Source organism: Hemicordylus capensis, chromosome 15, assembly GCF_027244095.1.
Source record: "Hemicordylus capensis ecotype Gifberg chromosome 15, rHemCap1.1.pri, whole genome shotgun sequence".
Lineage (NCBI taxonomy): Eukaryota > Metazoa > Chordata > Lepidosauria > Squamata > Cordylidae > Hemicordylus > Hemicordylus capensis.
In genome coordinates, this window is record NC_069671.1 from 14,689,287 (window position 1) to 14,705,901 (window position 16,615).

At 49.5% G+C, this 16,615-nt stretch overlaps 2 protein-coding genes across 6 annotated transcripts in view; one reads left to right on the top strand and one right to left on the bottom strand.

Moving 5' to 3' along the window:
- The window catches only part of SBNO1 (strawberry notch homolog 1), a 32,323-nt gene extending 29,374 nt beyond the window's left edge, over positions 1-2,949 (bottom strand). For 2 of the 5 annotated variants that reach the window (XM_053279254.1, XM_053279252.1), the window contains exon 1: positions 2,228-2,695. The gene's annotated coding sequence lies outside the window, so the exon portion shown is untranslated. Of the gene's footprint in view, positions 1-2,227; positions 2,696-2,802 lie in introns of those variants that run through there. The other 3 variants (XM_053279256.1, XM_053279255.1, XM_053279253.1) reach the window with 2 other exon arrangements.
- Positions 2,950-3,141: 192 nt separating this feature from the next.
- On the top strand, positions 3,142-16,047 carry KMT5A (lysine methyltransferase 5A). The gene is made up of 9 exons (XM_053279269.1): positions 3,142-3,485; positions 3,589-4,019; positions 5,454-5,560; positions 7,206-7,362; positions 8,810-9,023; positions 10,052-10,139; positions 11,476-11,535; positions 12,111-12,301; positions 13,632-16,047. Exons 2-9 carry the CDS (start codon positions 4,010-4,012, stop codon positions 13,840-13,842), a joined length of 1,038 nt encoding a protein of 345 aa, XP_053135244.1. The 5' UTR covers positions 3,142-3,485; positions 3,589-4,009; the 3' UTR covers positions 13,843-16,047.
- The last annotated feature ends 568 nt before the right edge of the window (positions 16,048-16,615 follow it).

Consider the following 16,615-nt stretch of genomic DNA (forward strand, 5'->3'; position numbering starts at 1 on the left):
TACCTATCCACCCCAGACATCAAAGCTGTGGCAGCTTTTGGAGAAAAAGGAAACTATCAGCTAAAGCTTCCAAACGATTTCTGTATTTCACATGCAGAAGGAACAAGTGTAATTGCCAGCTCACTGAAGCAACTCCATATGCAAGCATACAATTGCCATTAGTAAACTGTAGTAAAGTTCTCTCTGATCTCTCATTACAAAGGCACCCCATGTGCAGAACACACCGCACCAGCTGACAAATTCAAAGCACTGGAGCTCTGCAGCAAAAATGATTCCCAGCTGCCCACCAAGGGGTTGCTCTCCAAAGAAGCAGACAGTTTGAGATCTTACTGCTCTCCTGTCATCCCCACCATTGTTGAAATTCAGACTGTAAGTTCGGTTGGAAAAGGATACTTTTATACCTATGTCCCATGTACACTGGCAACATTGCATGCATACAAAGGCAGCTGTCAGTTACACACTCAACCTCTACACCCTTCCTCCTATGACCAATTGGTGCGGGTTAGAGAGTTTTAGACATTTAGTTCAGATAAAGTTTTTAAAGGCCCTGTTGAGTGGCTATGGAGCAGTAAGGGGATGTAAGAAGGGGATGTAAGAAGAGCCCTGCTGAATCTTCAACAGAGCATACTAGCACAAACCATGGGCAGAGTAAGGCATATAGGTGGGGAACCTCTATCCTGATAGGTATGGAGAAGGATGAGAAGAGAACTTGGGGGCAGAAAGAGATCCAGTTCCTGAGGGCAAAGCATTTAGGGTGGTAGGGCAAGGAGAAGTGTGGAAATAATACTTTCCAGTGATGTGTTTCAGAAGCAAATAAATGAATAACTTGACTAGAGAAAAAGAGATATGGGGGTGGGGAGAAGCAGTAAGGGAGGGATGGGGGGGGAGTTATTTATATAGTTGACAAGAAGACAGCTACCTGCCCTGAGCTTACAGTCTAAAATACAAGCCAAAGGAGACCACAGAAAAAACGGCAGGGATAAACTGGGGGAGGATGTGTTTATTTAATTTGTACATACTTGGGCTAAGTTACAGTAGGGAACTAGGGAGTTAAGGGAATGAGCCAAGCGCCTTCTTAGCATCCCATTCCAACTCTTTCTCTCACTAAGAAATGGATCTGTCTCTTTTTTAGAGAGTCTTTCAAATATCCTCCACTTTGATCTGGTAAGTGTTTTAGTGTTCAGCTTTTTAATGATAACTTAATTTCAGTTTTAAACTTGATATTTTAATTGTGGTCTTAACTTGATTTTTTAACTTTTAACCTTATTTTTTTTAAATCTTATATTGCATCTATTTTATTAAAGTTGTAAGTCAACCCAAGCAGTAGTACACTGAAGCGACAAGAAGAAATAAAAATGACCATCTTCCCCACAAATAGTTTTAAAAACATATGAAAGGTCAGTAATCTCTAGCCTCAACTCTGCTGGTGTTGTAACAGGCATCAAAACTAATAGAGAACTTAAATCATTCTGTATTGTTAAGGCAAGTATTATCCCAATATGTGCTTTTGTGGGGTGGGGTGTGCAGCAGGACCTCATATACTTTTTTTATACAGTACCTTTCAATTTCTAAGAAAAGTGACAGTTTATAGCAGTTAAACTAGATGCAAGAGACCCTCTCCTCCAATACTTTATATTTAAGATAAGGGAGAGATAAATGCTGGGGGGGGGGAGAAAAACCAAGATATAACCCTGTATCTCGTTGATAAAATATGCTGATGAGTAGGAAAATAAAAAATACACCAAGTATAGCAAACCATCTGAAAATCATGATTAAGGCAAGGGGCATTCTGTGTTCTCTGGGGATAGAAAGACACCACATGTAGGACACACATTTATGTAGCATCTCTGAATTTCTAGATGGAAAAAAGGGCAGCTAACAACTGCTTAACCAGACGCAAGAGACCCCTTGAAATGCTCCCCGTTTTAAGGCAAAAGGGGGAGGGAGATGACTGCATGTTTTTTGTGTGTGGGGGGAGAGAAGAAGGAGCCCTTCGCCGCTCCGAGCCCACCAAGGGTCCACGACCTACACGTGAGGAAGGGGGCGTGTGTGTTGGGGGGGGAGGCAAAGAGCCCCGCTCCCTCAACCCCCTGGCAGTGGGCCGGGCCCGCGGAGCCACCTCCGGGGTTTTCCCCTCACCAGGAAGGAGCGGAGAGAAACCAAAACAAAACGCGGTGCCGGGAGGGGCTGTGGCGAAGCAGGCAGAGACACACACGGGCCGACTCACTCGCTGAGGCCGCCTTCCGGGCAGGCGCTGGCTCGCTGCGCCGGGAGTCCTCCTCGGCGTCTCCCTTCTTTGCTCTCCCTCAGCCGCCGCCGCTGCCCCCGCCTCAGCCGTCCGCCGCGTTCTAGCTCGCCGCCGCCATCTTTGCCCTCCCTCCCCTCTCGTGAGGAGGGGGTAGAGAGCGGGCGGCGGACTTGCCGCACCACGTGACCTCTGCCGCTCACCCGCTGGACTATTGCTGCTGCTGCTGCTGCCTCCCCCTCCTCCTCGCCGGCGGCGCGCGCGCTTCCACTGCGCGCCACGTGATCACCAGCCAGTAGTCTCGGGCTGCTTTCCCAACCTTCCTTCTTTCCCTCCCCTCCTCTCTGCTCTCCTCGCGCCAGGGAGCGCGCAAGCAAGCAAGCGCGCGCGCGTTCTCTCCTTCTCCCTCCCCTCTCCGGCGGGTTCGGCATAGGCTCCTTCTTCTCTCCGCCCTCGTCTCGTCACGTGGTCGAGTTTCCCTGACGATCCGTCTTGGTCGCTCCGGCTTGAGTCACGTGGCCCGCCCACCCACGCACCCCTTCTGGCCTCCACTTTACCTCAAAAGACTCCGAAGGGGAGGAGGGAAAAGGAGGGGAGTGAAAGAAAGATGGGGCCGGAGGTCCTGGCGTGCCCGGCGATAAGGCTCCGCGGCGACTCCCGCTGCTCTCTCGTTGCTGGCTGGAGTGGCACCATGGTCGCTACCTCAGGCTCGGGTGCTGACATAGGCCCCCGGATTTTTTTTCCCCCCTCCGTTGGGAGGGGCAAAGAGGAGATCGAGGAGACGACCGTTGGGAGTCACGTGATACGATTCCCAAGATGGCGTCGCCTCGCGTAGCTACGCAAGGGGAAGGTCAGATTGTCGATCGCGAGAACGTCTTTCCTGAAGGATGACGGGAAAAAGGCCCCTTCTATAAGAAGACATCATGGGCAGGTCAAAGCACAGGACGTTACGCAAGCGCAGTCCTGCCTCCACGTGGGGAACCCGCAGCCAGTAAAAGCATCCTGACATCTTCCGCTAATAAATGCCCCTGAGCCTGCGCAAGAACTCTGGAGCATGCTCAGTATCCCAAGTGAAGCCGGAGTCCAGCATTTCGCTTTACACAGACAAGAGACCTCTCTGAAATTTTTTCCAAGAAGACGCACTTATTCATCCAACCTTTTAATTAGATTGTGGATTCGTTTTTAAACTGTTTTGCTTATGTTAGATTTTCTGTAACTGCCCAGCGACGTGTTTGAGGAGGTATACAAAATATAATAAAAATAAATCTTCAAAATGTTAAACATTAGAAGAATAATTCCCGGGACTTAATAATTCCCCCACGCCTTTTGCTTTTCCTCCGTAGCTATATCGACTTGCAATACCTTGGAAACTATAAATGGTTTTGTGCTGTTCCATGCACGTGGCGTGCTGCAGGCCAGCGGAGAGGAAGAAGAACCCCGCGAGCCCTCTCCTCCAATCAAACATCTGCTGGTCCCTCGCTAGCCAATCAAAGGTTTGCGAACGCTCGTTTTAAACACTCCTTCTGGCGAAGCTGGTCTTTCAGCGCAAACAAGGAGAGATCGCTAACATACGCCAACCGAACCCCGCAAAGTTGTGAGTGGCAGCTAGTTGAGCCTATCAAACAACGATAAGGTCGGGCTTGTATCTTTTTGGAAGCAGTTGATTACATTGAGAGGCGGGGAAAGAGATTGTCTGTTCTGGATTGTCAAAATTGGAAGTTTCTTCGCCTGTTCGGTTGGTTGCTGAGTTTTCGATCAAGGAGCATGGCTAAAGGTATTCATACATACAGATGTTGAGGATTGGGTTCTGCTGGATCTATAGGGTTTGAAGAAGTGGAGGGTCCTAAACGGATAGGAGAGGTTGGAGAAATATCTTACGGGGGAAGTGGGGTTCTTAAGCTGGTGGTGGACTTGGAAACTGGGGAGGTGAGAGGGTCCCTTTTGAGGGTGAGTGGAACTGGCTGTTTTATGGATTGGTGGGTGTCAAAACGGAGTATCAAATGTGGGGATCATTTGGAAGGCTTTCTGAATTTATAGGATGTACAGGGGGAAGAAGCTGGAGGTAGAACTGTCCGGGAAGGTGGGCTTGTCACAGTGCGACCCTATGCATGAGGACTGAGAAAGTTACCCCATTGATTTCAGTAGGATTTACTCTCAGGTCAGTGGGCACAGTCGGGATTGTGGCCGCCCAGAAGTACAATCCTTGAGCACATTGACCCGGGAAAAGCCTCATTGAGTGCAGTGGGATTTAACTCTCGGTAGGGTTGCGCTGTAAAAATGTCAAGAGAGAAAAGGGTGGCTGTCACCCGACCCGACTGGAGAAATCCTAATAATTGACCACACTGCTACATAACTTCTAAACGGGCATAACTTTTGCGACTGAATAAAGTGCAGATCTGAAGAGGAAGAAAAAAGTATATATAGCTAATGCATGCATCTGTTACACCCTGGTAGAAGACGAGGCATTCCCCCCTTTAGAGTGAAGGGACAAGCGTTGGGGTTTTTTGAAGCAAATTTTATTGTGGTTATTATTTTGTTTGTGTAAATCTTCCTATTTTGATCAATTTAAAATGGGTTAAAGCGAGCAGTTAGTATTTACCTGGCTACATGAATGATGCTTTATAAATAATAAACCAGCATCATCATTATTAATGCATCTGACTCGAAACGCCACCCTTCCGATCTTGAATACATTTCCCCCTCTTCCCCAAGCCCTATTAGGATTGTGTGTGTAGGAGGGACTCTAGCTACCCAGAGGCAAGATAAAGGCACTCTGCACGTGCTCAGGAACCCTGTCATCTAATCTTCCCAGGGTCCAGAGCGGAAAGCCTGGCTTTTGAAACTAGACGTCTTGGCCTGAGTGGGGGGCGGTGCGGTGGTCTATAGGGCAGGGGGTTAATCACTGCCGGGAGGGCACGGGTTCCTCTCTCTTTCCCCCCGTCCTAGCATTGCTCCTCTCTCCCTCGGGGAGCTGGCTCCTTCCAAGAGGCAGGGGGCGGATTGCAGCTCCGCCTGGCGGCCGGGAAAGGAGCCCGGCTGCCTGCAGGTCCCTTTGGCGCGCCGAGCCCTTTAAACATGGCGGTAGCAACGGCGGCGCTGGCTGTAGCCGCTCGCCCGGCTGCTGCGGCGGCTGCGGCTGGGGAATGAAGCCGGACTGGAGAGTGGCGCCGCCAGGCTCTGACCGCTCGGCTCCTCCGGTTGCCCGCAGGCAGGAGGAAGATGTCCAAAGCCAAGGAAGGCAGAGGCGAGGGCGAGGCCGAGGTGGCTGCCGAGAGCGCGGAGAAGCGGGGCACCGGCCGGCCCAGGGTGAACGGGGTAAGTTGGATCGGATTCGGCCGCCCTGCCCTTGCCCCCCGCCTCCCCACCCCAACCCTCTGCTTTGCGAAGACGAGGACGACGACGAAGCAGAGAACCGCCCTCCTCCCCGCGCCCAACAAGTGCGCCCCTCTCCGATGCGCCCTGGGCGCAGCGCTAGGCAGGCAGGCAGGCAGGGCCTCTGGGGTCTGCCCGCATCGCCAGCCCCGCTCGGAGGAAAAGAGGCGGCAGCCTGCCTGGGCAGCTCTGCCCTCGGGGCGCAGTTGGGGGCTTCGGCCCAGGAGCTCTGCAGAGAAATCGGGCTGCTCCGGCATCCATGGGTCGAGACACAACGTCGACGTCGGCTCTCGCCACCCGGCGCGGAGGTGCCCCCCCCCCGCCAGAGCCTTCCCTGCCGCCGCCTCCTCCGCCCGATTATGGCCTTAGCCACATTTCCAGTCCCAGCCCTTGGAGAACCATCCCGGGTGGTGTGAAGGCTGTACTTACACGCTGCTCCTGGGAAAGGATTTGGTGGGGCCTGGGAACCTTTCGGGAACCTGCTTGTGTGGCTTGATTTTTGATTTGGTATTTGTGTGTGTGTGTTATCAAAAGGGGATAATTTTGAAATGGGGCTCTGGGCCAAAAACAATATCAAAATGTTAATGCAAATATCGGTTTCGTGTATATTTTAAAAAAATCATCCCACCTCTTAATGGTGGTTTGTGCATTGGATAACTATATCTGGTCTCTTTGAACAAACGGTTGCATGTCAGCTGGATTTTATTGATATTTTTTTGCCCTCGTTTTGCTCCTGTCTTCCTTGCTTTTTCAGCCTTCAGGCTTATGGCCTGTAAGGGCCCTGAGATCTTATCAATAGATTTGGGCTGGAATCCCATCACTATGAGGGTGTCAGCGTTTTTACATAGCTCTTTGCTTTCTTTTACTTAGTATACATATATCCTTTCTGCCCTTCCCCCAATGAGCTTGCAATGGCATGCATTGTTCTTCCACCACCCCCGCCATCTGCAAAACAACACTGTGAGGTGGGCTATGTAGGGAAGCCGCAACCGGCGGAAAGTCACCTGGTGAGCTTCACAGCTGGGTAGGAATTGGAACCCAGATCTCCCAGATCAACGTCCAACATCCCAGTCACGACCCCACCCTGCCACTCTCGATACATCACACGTTATTCTAGAGAGCGCTCTGGAGTCCAGACTGTGCCCGCCGCAATGCCACGTAAGCGGCATCAAATGTCCATTTTATAGATGTAAAATTTGAGGCCAAAAAAAGCTGGACTTGACTAAGGCTAGCCACCGAGTAACTTGGTTTATTAGGATTGCTCCCCTGCCCTTGGTATCCTGAGGAGGCTGCTAACAGCAAAACAATTAAGATCACCCGGTAGCAAAAACAATTGAGCTGTGAAAGACCCCAGTCTGAAGCCCTGGAGAACCACTGCCAGCCAGAGTAGACAGTACTGAGCTAGATGGGCCAAGGGTCTGACTCAGTAGGTGGTAGTGCCATAAGTTCATGTAGAAATCTGCCTTTTTCTCATATGAAAGCTTGGATTCTGCACTCAATTTCACTTCTGCATTGACAAAGGAAACCTGGTTCTTGGGAACAGAACCTCCGTGCCTAGCTCTAAGCATCTTTGTGTCTCTCACTCTAGGAAAACATATTTACTTGTCAATCCAAAATCTATACTTATATGAGTCCTAACAAACACCCTGCAGTACGGCCTCCGCTTCAAGAGGAAAACTCGGCCACCCATCATGAGGCGAAATGCCAAAGCAAACTGGCAAACGAAACCCCCAGAAAAGGAGATGGTAAGAGCGAATGTCTGTCGTAAGCCAGCGGCTTAGCATTGTGGCCCAATTAAAGGGTTTGGCTTTTTTAATTTTAAGGCTTTCTGTGATGGTTGCAAGCTGCCATTAATGAAGAATGGTGGCATAGAAGTCTTTTAAATAGGTAAATATCGTTTCCAGTTTCAGAGGGCATTTCCAAATTGAGGTGCCCCACAGAGAAAGAGAAAGTGAGCTGGTCTTGTGGTAGCAGGCATGACTTGTCCCCTTTGCTAAGCAGGGTCCAGCCTGGTTTGCATTTGAATGGGAGACTACATGCGTGAGCACTATAAGATATTCCCCTTAGGAGATGGAGCCACTCTGGGAAGGGTACCTGCATGTTTGCAGGCAGAAGGTTCTCCCTGGCATACCTCCAAGCCTGGTCTAGGCAGGCCTGTTTGGTGTCAAACGGGCAGCCGGGGTGCTGCAAAAGAGATGCTGAAACTCACCCCCACCCCTGGTACAGCCCATAGCCAAAGCGCGTGGCACGATGCCTCTTTTAGCAAGCCACCCACGTAGCAGCGGCCGGTTCAGCCTCCACAGATGCAGGGAAGCCATTTGTGTGGTGTCTGTGGAGGTCAGAACCACCGCGTGGACAGCTTGCTAAAAGACGCATTCTTTATTTATTTTTTTTATTGTACGTATATACCGCCTGGTACAAAAAATCTCAAGGCGGTGTACAGAATTAAAACAGAATTAAACAGAATTAAAACAGAAAACATAATAGAAAACATTTAAAATTCATAAAAAGATAAAAATCATAAAAGATAAACTCATATTCAAATTTAAAAGTTTCGTCTCAGTTGAAGGCCTGGGAAAACAGGTACGTCTTCAGGATCCTCCTAAAAACAGAGAAGGAGATGCTCTTATTTCAGCAGGGAGTGCGTTCCAAAGCCCTGGGGCAGCCACAGAGAAGGCCCGGTCCCGAGTTGATGGCAGCCGTAATTGGACCTCTCCAGGTGATCTTCATAGGCGACAGGGTTCACGACAATGAAGGCGCTCTCTTAAGTACTCTGGACGTAAGCCGTTGTTATGCCGTGCGCTTGGGCTATGGGCTGCATGAGGTTGCAGCTGAGGCTTTTAACAACCTCGCGCACACACACACACACCCCAGCTGCCGCTTAGAGCTTCCCAGGACCCCCACCCCTTTACAAGTATAAATGCTCGAACCACTGAACCGGTTCAGTCAAACGGACTGGCTGCTCAGTTCAACCGAACTGATTTGGTAACATGTGATTGGACGAACTGATTGGAGCATCAGATTTGGTTCCAATCTGATCTGACTTTGAACCAAACCACGATTTTTGGTTCATGCACACCCCTGATTCATGCTAGTTTTCACGGAGCAAAGGAATGCGTGAATTATCTCGCGTGGGTTTGAATGTGTTTTTCTTTCTCTTTCCCACCCTCCCACTCTGGCAAACTTTGGCAGACAGGATAAATATTGACAACGCAGCAGCCAGCACTGTAAAATCCAAGGGCCAAAATGACAAAGAAAGTGGCTGTGAATCTTCAGAATCCTCTGCCGGCAAAAAGACAGAAGCTGCAGAGACTCCAAAACCGCTGCCCGCAGAGCCTGCTGACGCAGCAAACAAAACGCAAGCGCCGAAGAAGGGAATCAAAGCAAAACCCGGCCCCAAGCGGAAGTGAGTGACTTTGAGTGGAACTTAGAAATGGTGCCCATTTCCCAGTGTTGTAATATTTGACGGTTTTACTGGCTTGTGGAGCATTCGGCTTATTACAAGTTGCACACAACACTGTCAAGTTGTATATTTGATAATTAATTATAGTTTATCATGATTGATGGTGAGTTATTTATCATTATAAATGATCCAGTGGGATACTTGTTCAAAATTATTATAATTACATTTAAATTAATTAAAATTAGTAGTGTTTGTGGCGGCGGGGGGGGGGGGAGCTTTCAGAATGGATGGCTGAGGTGGAGAAGATGGAAGTGCCTTTTGCAGTGTTCTTCATCGCAAAGCCGGGGCAGCGGGGGGGCGGAGGAGGTGGTAGCCAGCTTCAACCGGTTCCCTGACTAAGTGTTTGTTGTGTTTATTGGGCCGGTGTGAAGCTTTGGCCAAAGCCGAATCCTCTGCACCGTCTCTCTGGCACCGTGTGGAGACAGCCATTATCACCATGCAGTCAGGTGATAATCAGCCCAGTGCCAGGGGCTGCTTTAAGGGAAATGGATCCCTCTTGAACCCCTGAACCATCTTGGAAGGTATGTGCAAGATGATGGGTAGCCTTTCCCCCTGTGCTTTCCCGTAGAGCTCTTAAGAGAGAGCTCGGTCTCCCATCACTAAAGGGCCCTCCCATCGCTGAGAACAGTGCAAGGAATGGTTCTCACCTTGACGGTTTTGTGGTGGTGGTCTTTTTTGCCTAAGTAGCCCCTGCTTGAAAGACCTTGAAGATCACTATCCTGTTGCAGCCTTCCGTGAGCTTTTGGTGCTTCGTTTTTGCAATGCAACAAGAGTTGTGAGCATAGATAAGTTGACACTCTTCGCCAGCCGAAGGTGGCCCAGTAAAACAAATAGCCAGCTTGGGGCTACTGGTTAATCAAGAGGAGCCAAATCCTGATGTCTTCATGGAGGATTCTTGCCTGGGAGCTGCAAGGTTGCTTGCCCACCAAATCGGAAACTCTTTATCTGTTGGCTTTCTCTGTTTGTCTCAGAGCCCAAGGGAAAACTCAGCAGAACCGAAAGGTTACAGATTATTACCCCGTTAGAAGAAGCTCCCGGAAGAGCAAAAAGGAATTGCAGGTATCGTCTTTCTTGCAGTACCTCTTAGCATCTCCCTGACCCCAACCCTGCCCTCCTTTGGGGCAAACGTTGGGCCAACGATGGCTTTGCAGACATCGGTTGCAAACACGGGAATGGGAATACGGTCGAATCCTGTTGGGCAGTTAAGGCGGGGTGGCTTAGCCTTGGGTCCGCAGATGCAGCTGGATTAGGAACATAGGAAGCTGCCATCTACTGAGTCAGACCCTTGGTCCATCTAGCTCAGTATAGTCTTCACAGACTGGCGGCTTCTCCAAGGTTGCAGGCAGGTTCTCCCAGCCCCGCCTTGGAGATGCTGCCAGGGAGGGGACTTGGAACCTAGATGCTCTTCCCAGAGCAGCTCCATCCCCCCAAGAGGAATATCTTACAGAGCTCACACTTCTGGTCTCCCATTCAAATGCAACCACGGTGGACCCTGCTTAGCTAAGGGGACAAGTCATGCTTGCTACCACAAGACCAGCTCTCCTCTCCTTGAACATAGGAAGCTGCCCTATACTGAGTCACACCATTGGTCTATCTAGCTCAGTATTGTCTTCACAGATTGGCAGCGGCTTCTCCAAGGTTGCAGGCAGGAATCTGTCTCTCTGCCTTATCTTGGAGATGCTGCCAGGGAGGGAACTGGGAACCTTCTGCTCTTCCCAGAGTGGCCCCATTATCCCCTTCAGCCATTGTGGCTGGCGATGGTGGGAGTCCAGCAGGATCTGAGGACCCTTGACAAGCCTAGAGTCAAGGTCTGCTGCTCTTGGACCCAATAAAATCCAGGGCCTTCAGTGAACATCACCCCGTGGCCGGTGGATCTTCAAACAAAAGCTCAGTTCCGTGGCTGGAAGGCTTTCAAAACATGCCTGTGAGATGTTGGTGATCTTCAGTGTCTGTTTTTAATTGGCTTCTTTGGCTGCTCAGATGAAAGGGCAACATACAGGGATGGCCACCCTGCAGAAGGAAGTTTAGTTCAAGGTTTCCCAACCTGTGGTCCGCCAGATGGGGCTGAACTACAACTCCCATCGTCCCCAGCCACAATAAAGAGCGAGGAGAGCTGGCCTTGTGGTAGCAAGCATGAATCTTTGCTACTAACTCCTGTCGTAAAACTATTTTGGTTTACTTCTTTCTGTACTCTTTACAAAAACAAAACAAAGGGCTGTGGAATGTTTATATTTTAAAAATGGAGAGGGGTGTGTGTGTGTGTTTGTTGGTGAACACTACACAGCTTGGGAGTGGATTTTGTGAAACTCCCTTTTGGAGCCCCACACGCAGGCCCCAGGGCCTCGGATGCATTCCGTTCGCTGCAGGACTGGCATGTTTTCATCTCTCTTTGCAGATCGAGGGAAAGAAGCAAATAGATGAGTTGATAGAAAGTGGGAGAGAAGAAGGCATGAAGGTAACTTCGCATGGGTGAAATCATGTGATCCTTCTAGAAAGCGTTTCATGCTAGTTATAGAGATGGGCTGATGGAAACTTTGTCATCTGTACACTTGTTAAATCTGGCTACCTTTGGGACCATGTGTGTGTCCCCCTCATACAATCTGCTCCTTCTTGAGTCCCTCCCCAGAGTGAGGTTTGGTTGGTGGGCGTGAGAAGCAGGGCCTTGTTGGTTGTGGGGCCAACACTCTGGAATGTCCTTCCTAGAGAGCCCACCTGGCCCCATTATTATACAAGCTCCTGTCAGTGTTAGGTGGAGACTTGGCTCTTTAAAAGGGCCTTTGTGGGAGGCTGAACTGATGGGTTTTTTTATTTGTTTTTGCTTATTTCCAGCTGTCTGTCTTGACTGCCAATTTTGTGTATTTAATACATATATCTAATATCTATATACCTCCTTTGAGCTTATGAGCTGTATACACATTCAATAAATAATAATCTCCAGTGAAGATCTGTCTGTCAAAGACATTAACTTAAAATAGCGCCCCCTGCTCCTTGGTGCCCCGCCGACACACGGGTTCTCTGTTTCCTCTGCAGATCGACTTCATTGACGGCAAGGGACGAGGAGTCATTGCAACCAGGCATTTTAATCGGGGAGAGTTTGTGGTTGAGTATCACGGGGATCTCATTGAGATTACAGACGCAAAGAAGCGAGAAGCCGTCTACGCCCAAGACCCATCCACTGGCTGCTATATGTATTATTTCCAGTACCTGAGCAAAACGTACTGGTAAGCTTCCTCTTCTATTTTGTTTTGCTTTCTGCAGAGTTTGTGTTTAGAGGACGGGGGGGGAAGCCAGTGGTTGATCATCCTGACCAACGGCACACTTGCAGAAGTGGCAAAAAAAATAATCGCATAGCTGCACTAAATCAACTTGTACTCTTGAGCCCAGTTCAGACATTTTGCTGTACAAGTGTACAGATATCTGTACACTTACACGTGCGTTTGTGTGAATGACTAGGTTCCTTTTCAAAGTGAACCTGGATACAGGCCCTTCAAATGCATGGTAGAGAGAGGAAGTGTACTGCTGTGCCTGCATTCAACATAACCTCTGAATGACTGTACCTATGTACAGAGTGTTGAACATAATGTGTGAATGGGCCTCTGGGCTACTGTGAAAACATTCCCTGCAAGATGTGATTCTGGTGGACAAATATGGGAGATTTTGGCCTTTTTCTGAAACAGAATGGATAGCAAGTCCTCTAAGAACATGGCAGGGGAGCAGGAAGAAGAATATAAAAGCCTGGCTTTTTACCCAGGCTTTTATATGATTCTCTCTACTGCTGTTTCTTTGTATATTGTATTTTGTGTGGTTATTTTATGCTTGTGTTTTTACATCTTTTTAGTCAGATTCATGTTTTTTACATTTTAGCTTAATATTTTAATTGTGTATTTTTATAGTCTTTTAATTCTTCTGTGTGAATTGCCTTGGGATTGTTTTAATGAAAGGTGGTTTATAAACATCACAATAAATAAAAGAAAGCATCGTGCAGGAGACGGGAAGAAGAAAGCATCCTGCAGCGGCTCATTCCCTCCCAACCTCCCAGTGGTCCTATGACTCCTGGGCAACTTGGGAAAGGACCAGCACTCAGTGGCAGAACATCTCCTCTCCACGCAGAAGGTCCCAGGTTCAGTCCTTGGAGTCTCCTGGTAGGGCTGGGGAGACTCCTGTATTGGGAGTGAGGCCGTAGCTCAGTGGAACCGCATCTGCTTTGCATGCAGAAGGTCTCAGGTTCAATCCCAGGCAGCATCTCCAAGTAAGGCTGAGAAACGCCCATCTGGAAGCTGCTGTGAATCCGTGTATTGACCTAGATCAGGGCTGCTCAACTTCAGCACCCCCTGCAAATGTTGGCTTATGATTCCCATGATCCCTGGCTATTGACTGCGGTGGCTAGGGATTATGGGAGTTGTAGTCCAAAAGCAGCTGGGGGCGGAGGCAAAGTTGAGTAGCCCTGACCTAGGTGGACCAATGGCCTGACTCGGATCTAAGTAATCTTTGTAGCCGGAAAGAAATGGTGTGATCTCACCTTTCCCTCCTTCCTCTCCATTCCTTCTCAAGTGTCGATGCTACAAAAGAGACCAGCCGTCTAGGGAGGCTGATCAACCACAGCAAGTGTGGCAACTGTCAGACGAAACTCCACGACGTTGACGGCATCCCTCACCTCATCCTGGTCGCCTCCCGCGACATCAAAGCTGGAGAAGAATTGCTGTATGATTATGGAGACAGAAGCAAAGCTTCTCTGGAGGCTCATCCGTGGCTGAAGCACTAGCCTGCTTCTCTCTCTGGAATGAGGGTCTTCCTTCCAGGACTTGGTGGCTTTGTTTACAGCTCTTGCGGCGGATCGGCTTCCAAAGTCTGCTCCGTAGCGATTATTTAAAAATGTCTGTTGCAGGCTTCTGCCCCCCACCCCCGTCCCCATCACCACTCTGCAGACTTGAAACGGACTTCCTGAGGGTGTTTTTATATATTGGACTCATCTGCGTTCTCCCCCTTTATATATAGATGAAATTAATGGGTGCCTCTCAGCTGTGGCACACTTGGGACTCACAGGAATGCAGCTGTGAGGTTTGTGTGTTTTGGGTCACGCTCCTGCTCAGGCAAGGGGGTGAGATCTTATTAAAATGAATGTCCAAAATAAGGTGACAGCTGACCATCTCGGATGAATTTCATGAATATCTAGCAGGGGAAACCCAGGGAGACAGATGTTTCCAGACTCAAAAGTGAATGCTGACAATCATGGCAATGGTTGGTATTTGCTGGTGTGACTCCTGAGTTTTCAGGCGCTCTTGAAATTCATTGGAGATGGTCAAGATTCACAGGTGAATATTGCCGCCTGCTGTTAACATACACCTCTGTCAAGCGGGAGGGCAGACCGTCTTGGGGAGACCGGTGTCTAGAATCCCTTGGTCAACAGCTCATTGAGCAGAGGAGTTCCAAGAAGCTGTTGAGGTGGTAAGTGAAGCGTCCTGTTCCTGAAGGATCCTGAGCTGCGTTGATGTTGCCCGATTTGTGCATCTGTTGACATGAGGACGATCGGCCTTCTCTGCAACCCATCACTAACTCATCTGGTCAGTGTCCCTATAGCCCAGGGGAACCCTTGCCCGGGATTTAGGCCCTGTTGGTGTGGGGAGTCGTCAGCATTGGACGGCCTGTTCCCACTGCTTCCTGTCACATGACTGCCCTCCCTGGCGTGGTTAGTTTGTGGCCTCTTACCTTCCTGTGTTTCTTCTAGGCCTGGAAGGCCATCCATTATGTAATGCCGGCCCCCAGATGGGGCAGAAATAATTTAGTTTTTAGGGTTGGGGGCAGAGCAGAGAGGAAGGGTGACGAGCCCCACAACTGTGTCTGGTAGGGTGGCCCTTTTGCCCAGTGAGGCTGCTGTTCCCTCTGATTGGTGGCCGAATTGTGAGAAGAGTCTTTTTGACGTCGCCCTCCTCCCTGCCACCTTTGATCCTTCACTACCACATCCACAGCGTTCCCGAGAGGAGCTGCTGGCTTTGCGTCTTCTGAGAGAGCTGTAAACTCGACTGCAGAAGCCGCTGGGTGTTTTTACGAGTGGCGTTTGGCCCACATAGGCGCATGGAGCTAAAACATGAGTCACAAATTCAAGGAACTGCACCTTTCCTCCCCTCCCCTCTTTTTAAAAGGTCTGGGGAAGAACTTGGAGAAAAACCAGGCTTCTCATGTGGTCAGTGGCTGACTCTTGCAGGGGCTTCCATACGGAGATTCTTCCCATTGAAGTCACTTAGGACAGAACTGTTTCCAGCAGTCGGGTTTCTCTCGCGACGTTGATCAGTTTCGTTGCAAATGGAAGATTATTTATTGACTCTGACTGCTGGAACTGTGTCCCAAAGCTAGGAGTGTGTGTGTGTGTGTGTGTGTTTGCTTGCAACTTTGATCAAAGCGAATTAATTAAACCCTTCCTAGGAAAATAAAAGATCGGTTAGGGCGTGTCCCTCAAGCTGGTGCACTGTGCTGTTGGATACGACATGAAGCACTAAAGAGATCTAGCCCATTCTGAAGGAGGACACAGGGCTGAGATCTACACAGGGGATCTGTCGTAAGGAGAAATTGCTAGCCCTCTCAGAAAGCTGAACTTCCTTTATTTGGGCTTGCGATCCCAAAGTCACCCAATTTGCTACCAGTGGAAAATATGAACCAGACGCGGGTGTGGCAGGTGTTTGCCAATCCCGTGCGCGTGTGTGTGTGTGTGTGTGTGTGTGTGTGTGTGTGTGTGGTTCCCCGCTCCCACCATGGCTGCCTCTTTTCCATTGCCCAAATGGTTTTTGTGCAGCTTCAGCTACATTGTTTGGAAAAGCTGTGATATCCTGGCTGTACATAGATTTGAGCAGCAGAGGTCAAGGGGTATTGGGGAGAAATCAAGCCTGGCTTCCTATTGTATTTTCTAAAAGCAAAAACAAACCTTGAAAATATTTCTCTGTACAAGAAAATAAATGAGGTATTTATTAATGACCATCAGCTGTTGTTGCTGTCTTGGTGCCTGGAAGTGAAAGCTTTGCTGCTTGGCGTGCATAAGCCCCCCACCCCGACCAGGTCCCAATCCTTGGCAGCATCTCCAGGCCAAGCTGGGAAAGACCCGTGTCAGAGACCTTGGAGAGCCGCTGCCAGTCAGTGCTGAGTCAATGGTCTGACTTTGTGTCAGGGGTCTTCATGTTTCATGTCATGTTTGTTTCTTTCGGACCAAGGCCAGCATGCATGTTTTATGGTGCCTGTCCTTGGCAAATCGCTGTCTCTTTGGGGATTCGTCGGCCGCTCAGTGGTAGAGCTCATGCCTGCCATGCAGTGGGATCCCAGGTTCAAACTCCAGCATCTCCCAGTCAGGCTGGGAAAGAACCATATTGCTGCCAGTCAGTGTAGGCAACTCTGAGCTAGATGGACTCATGGTCTGACTCGGAAGGCAGCTTCCTGTGAGTCCATGGGAGGGACCAGGCCTTCTTTGCAGTCGGGTCTTGTGGTGGCAAGCATGGATTGTCTCCTTTGCTAAGCAAGGTCCACCTAAGTTTGCACCTGGGTGGGTGAAG

Coding starts and splice junctions, on each gene's coding strand:
- KMT5A (XM_053279269.1), top strand. Junction 5,561..7,205: donor GCCGGCCCAGGGTGAACGGG/GTAAGTTGGATC, acceptor CTCTCACTCTAG/GAAAACATATTTACTTGTCA. Junction 12,302..13,631: donor TACCTGAGCAAAACGTACTG/GTAAGCTTCCTC, acceptor TTCCTTCTCAAG/TGTCGATGCTACAAAAGAGA.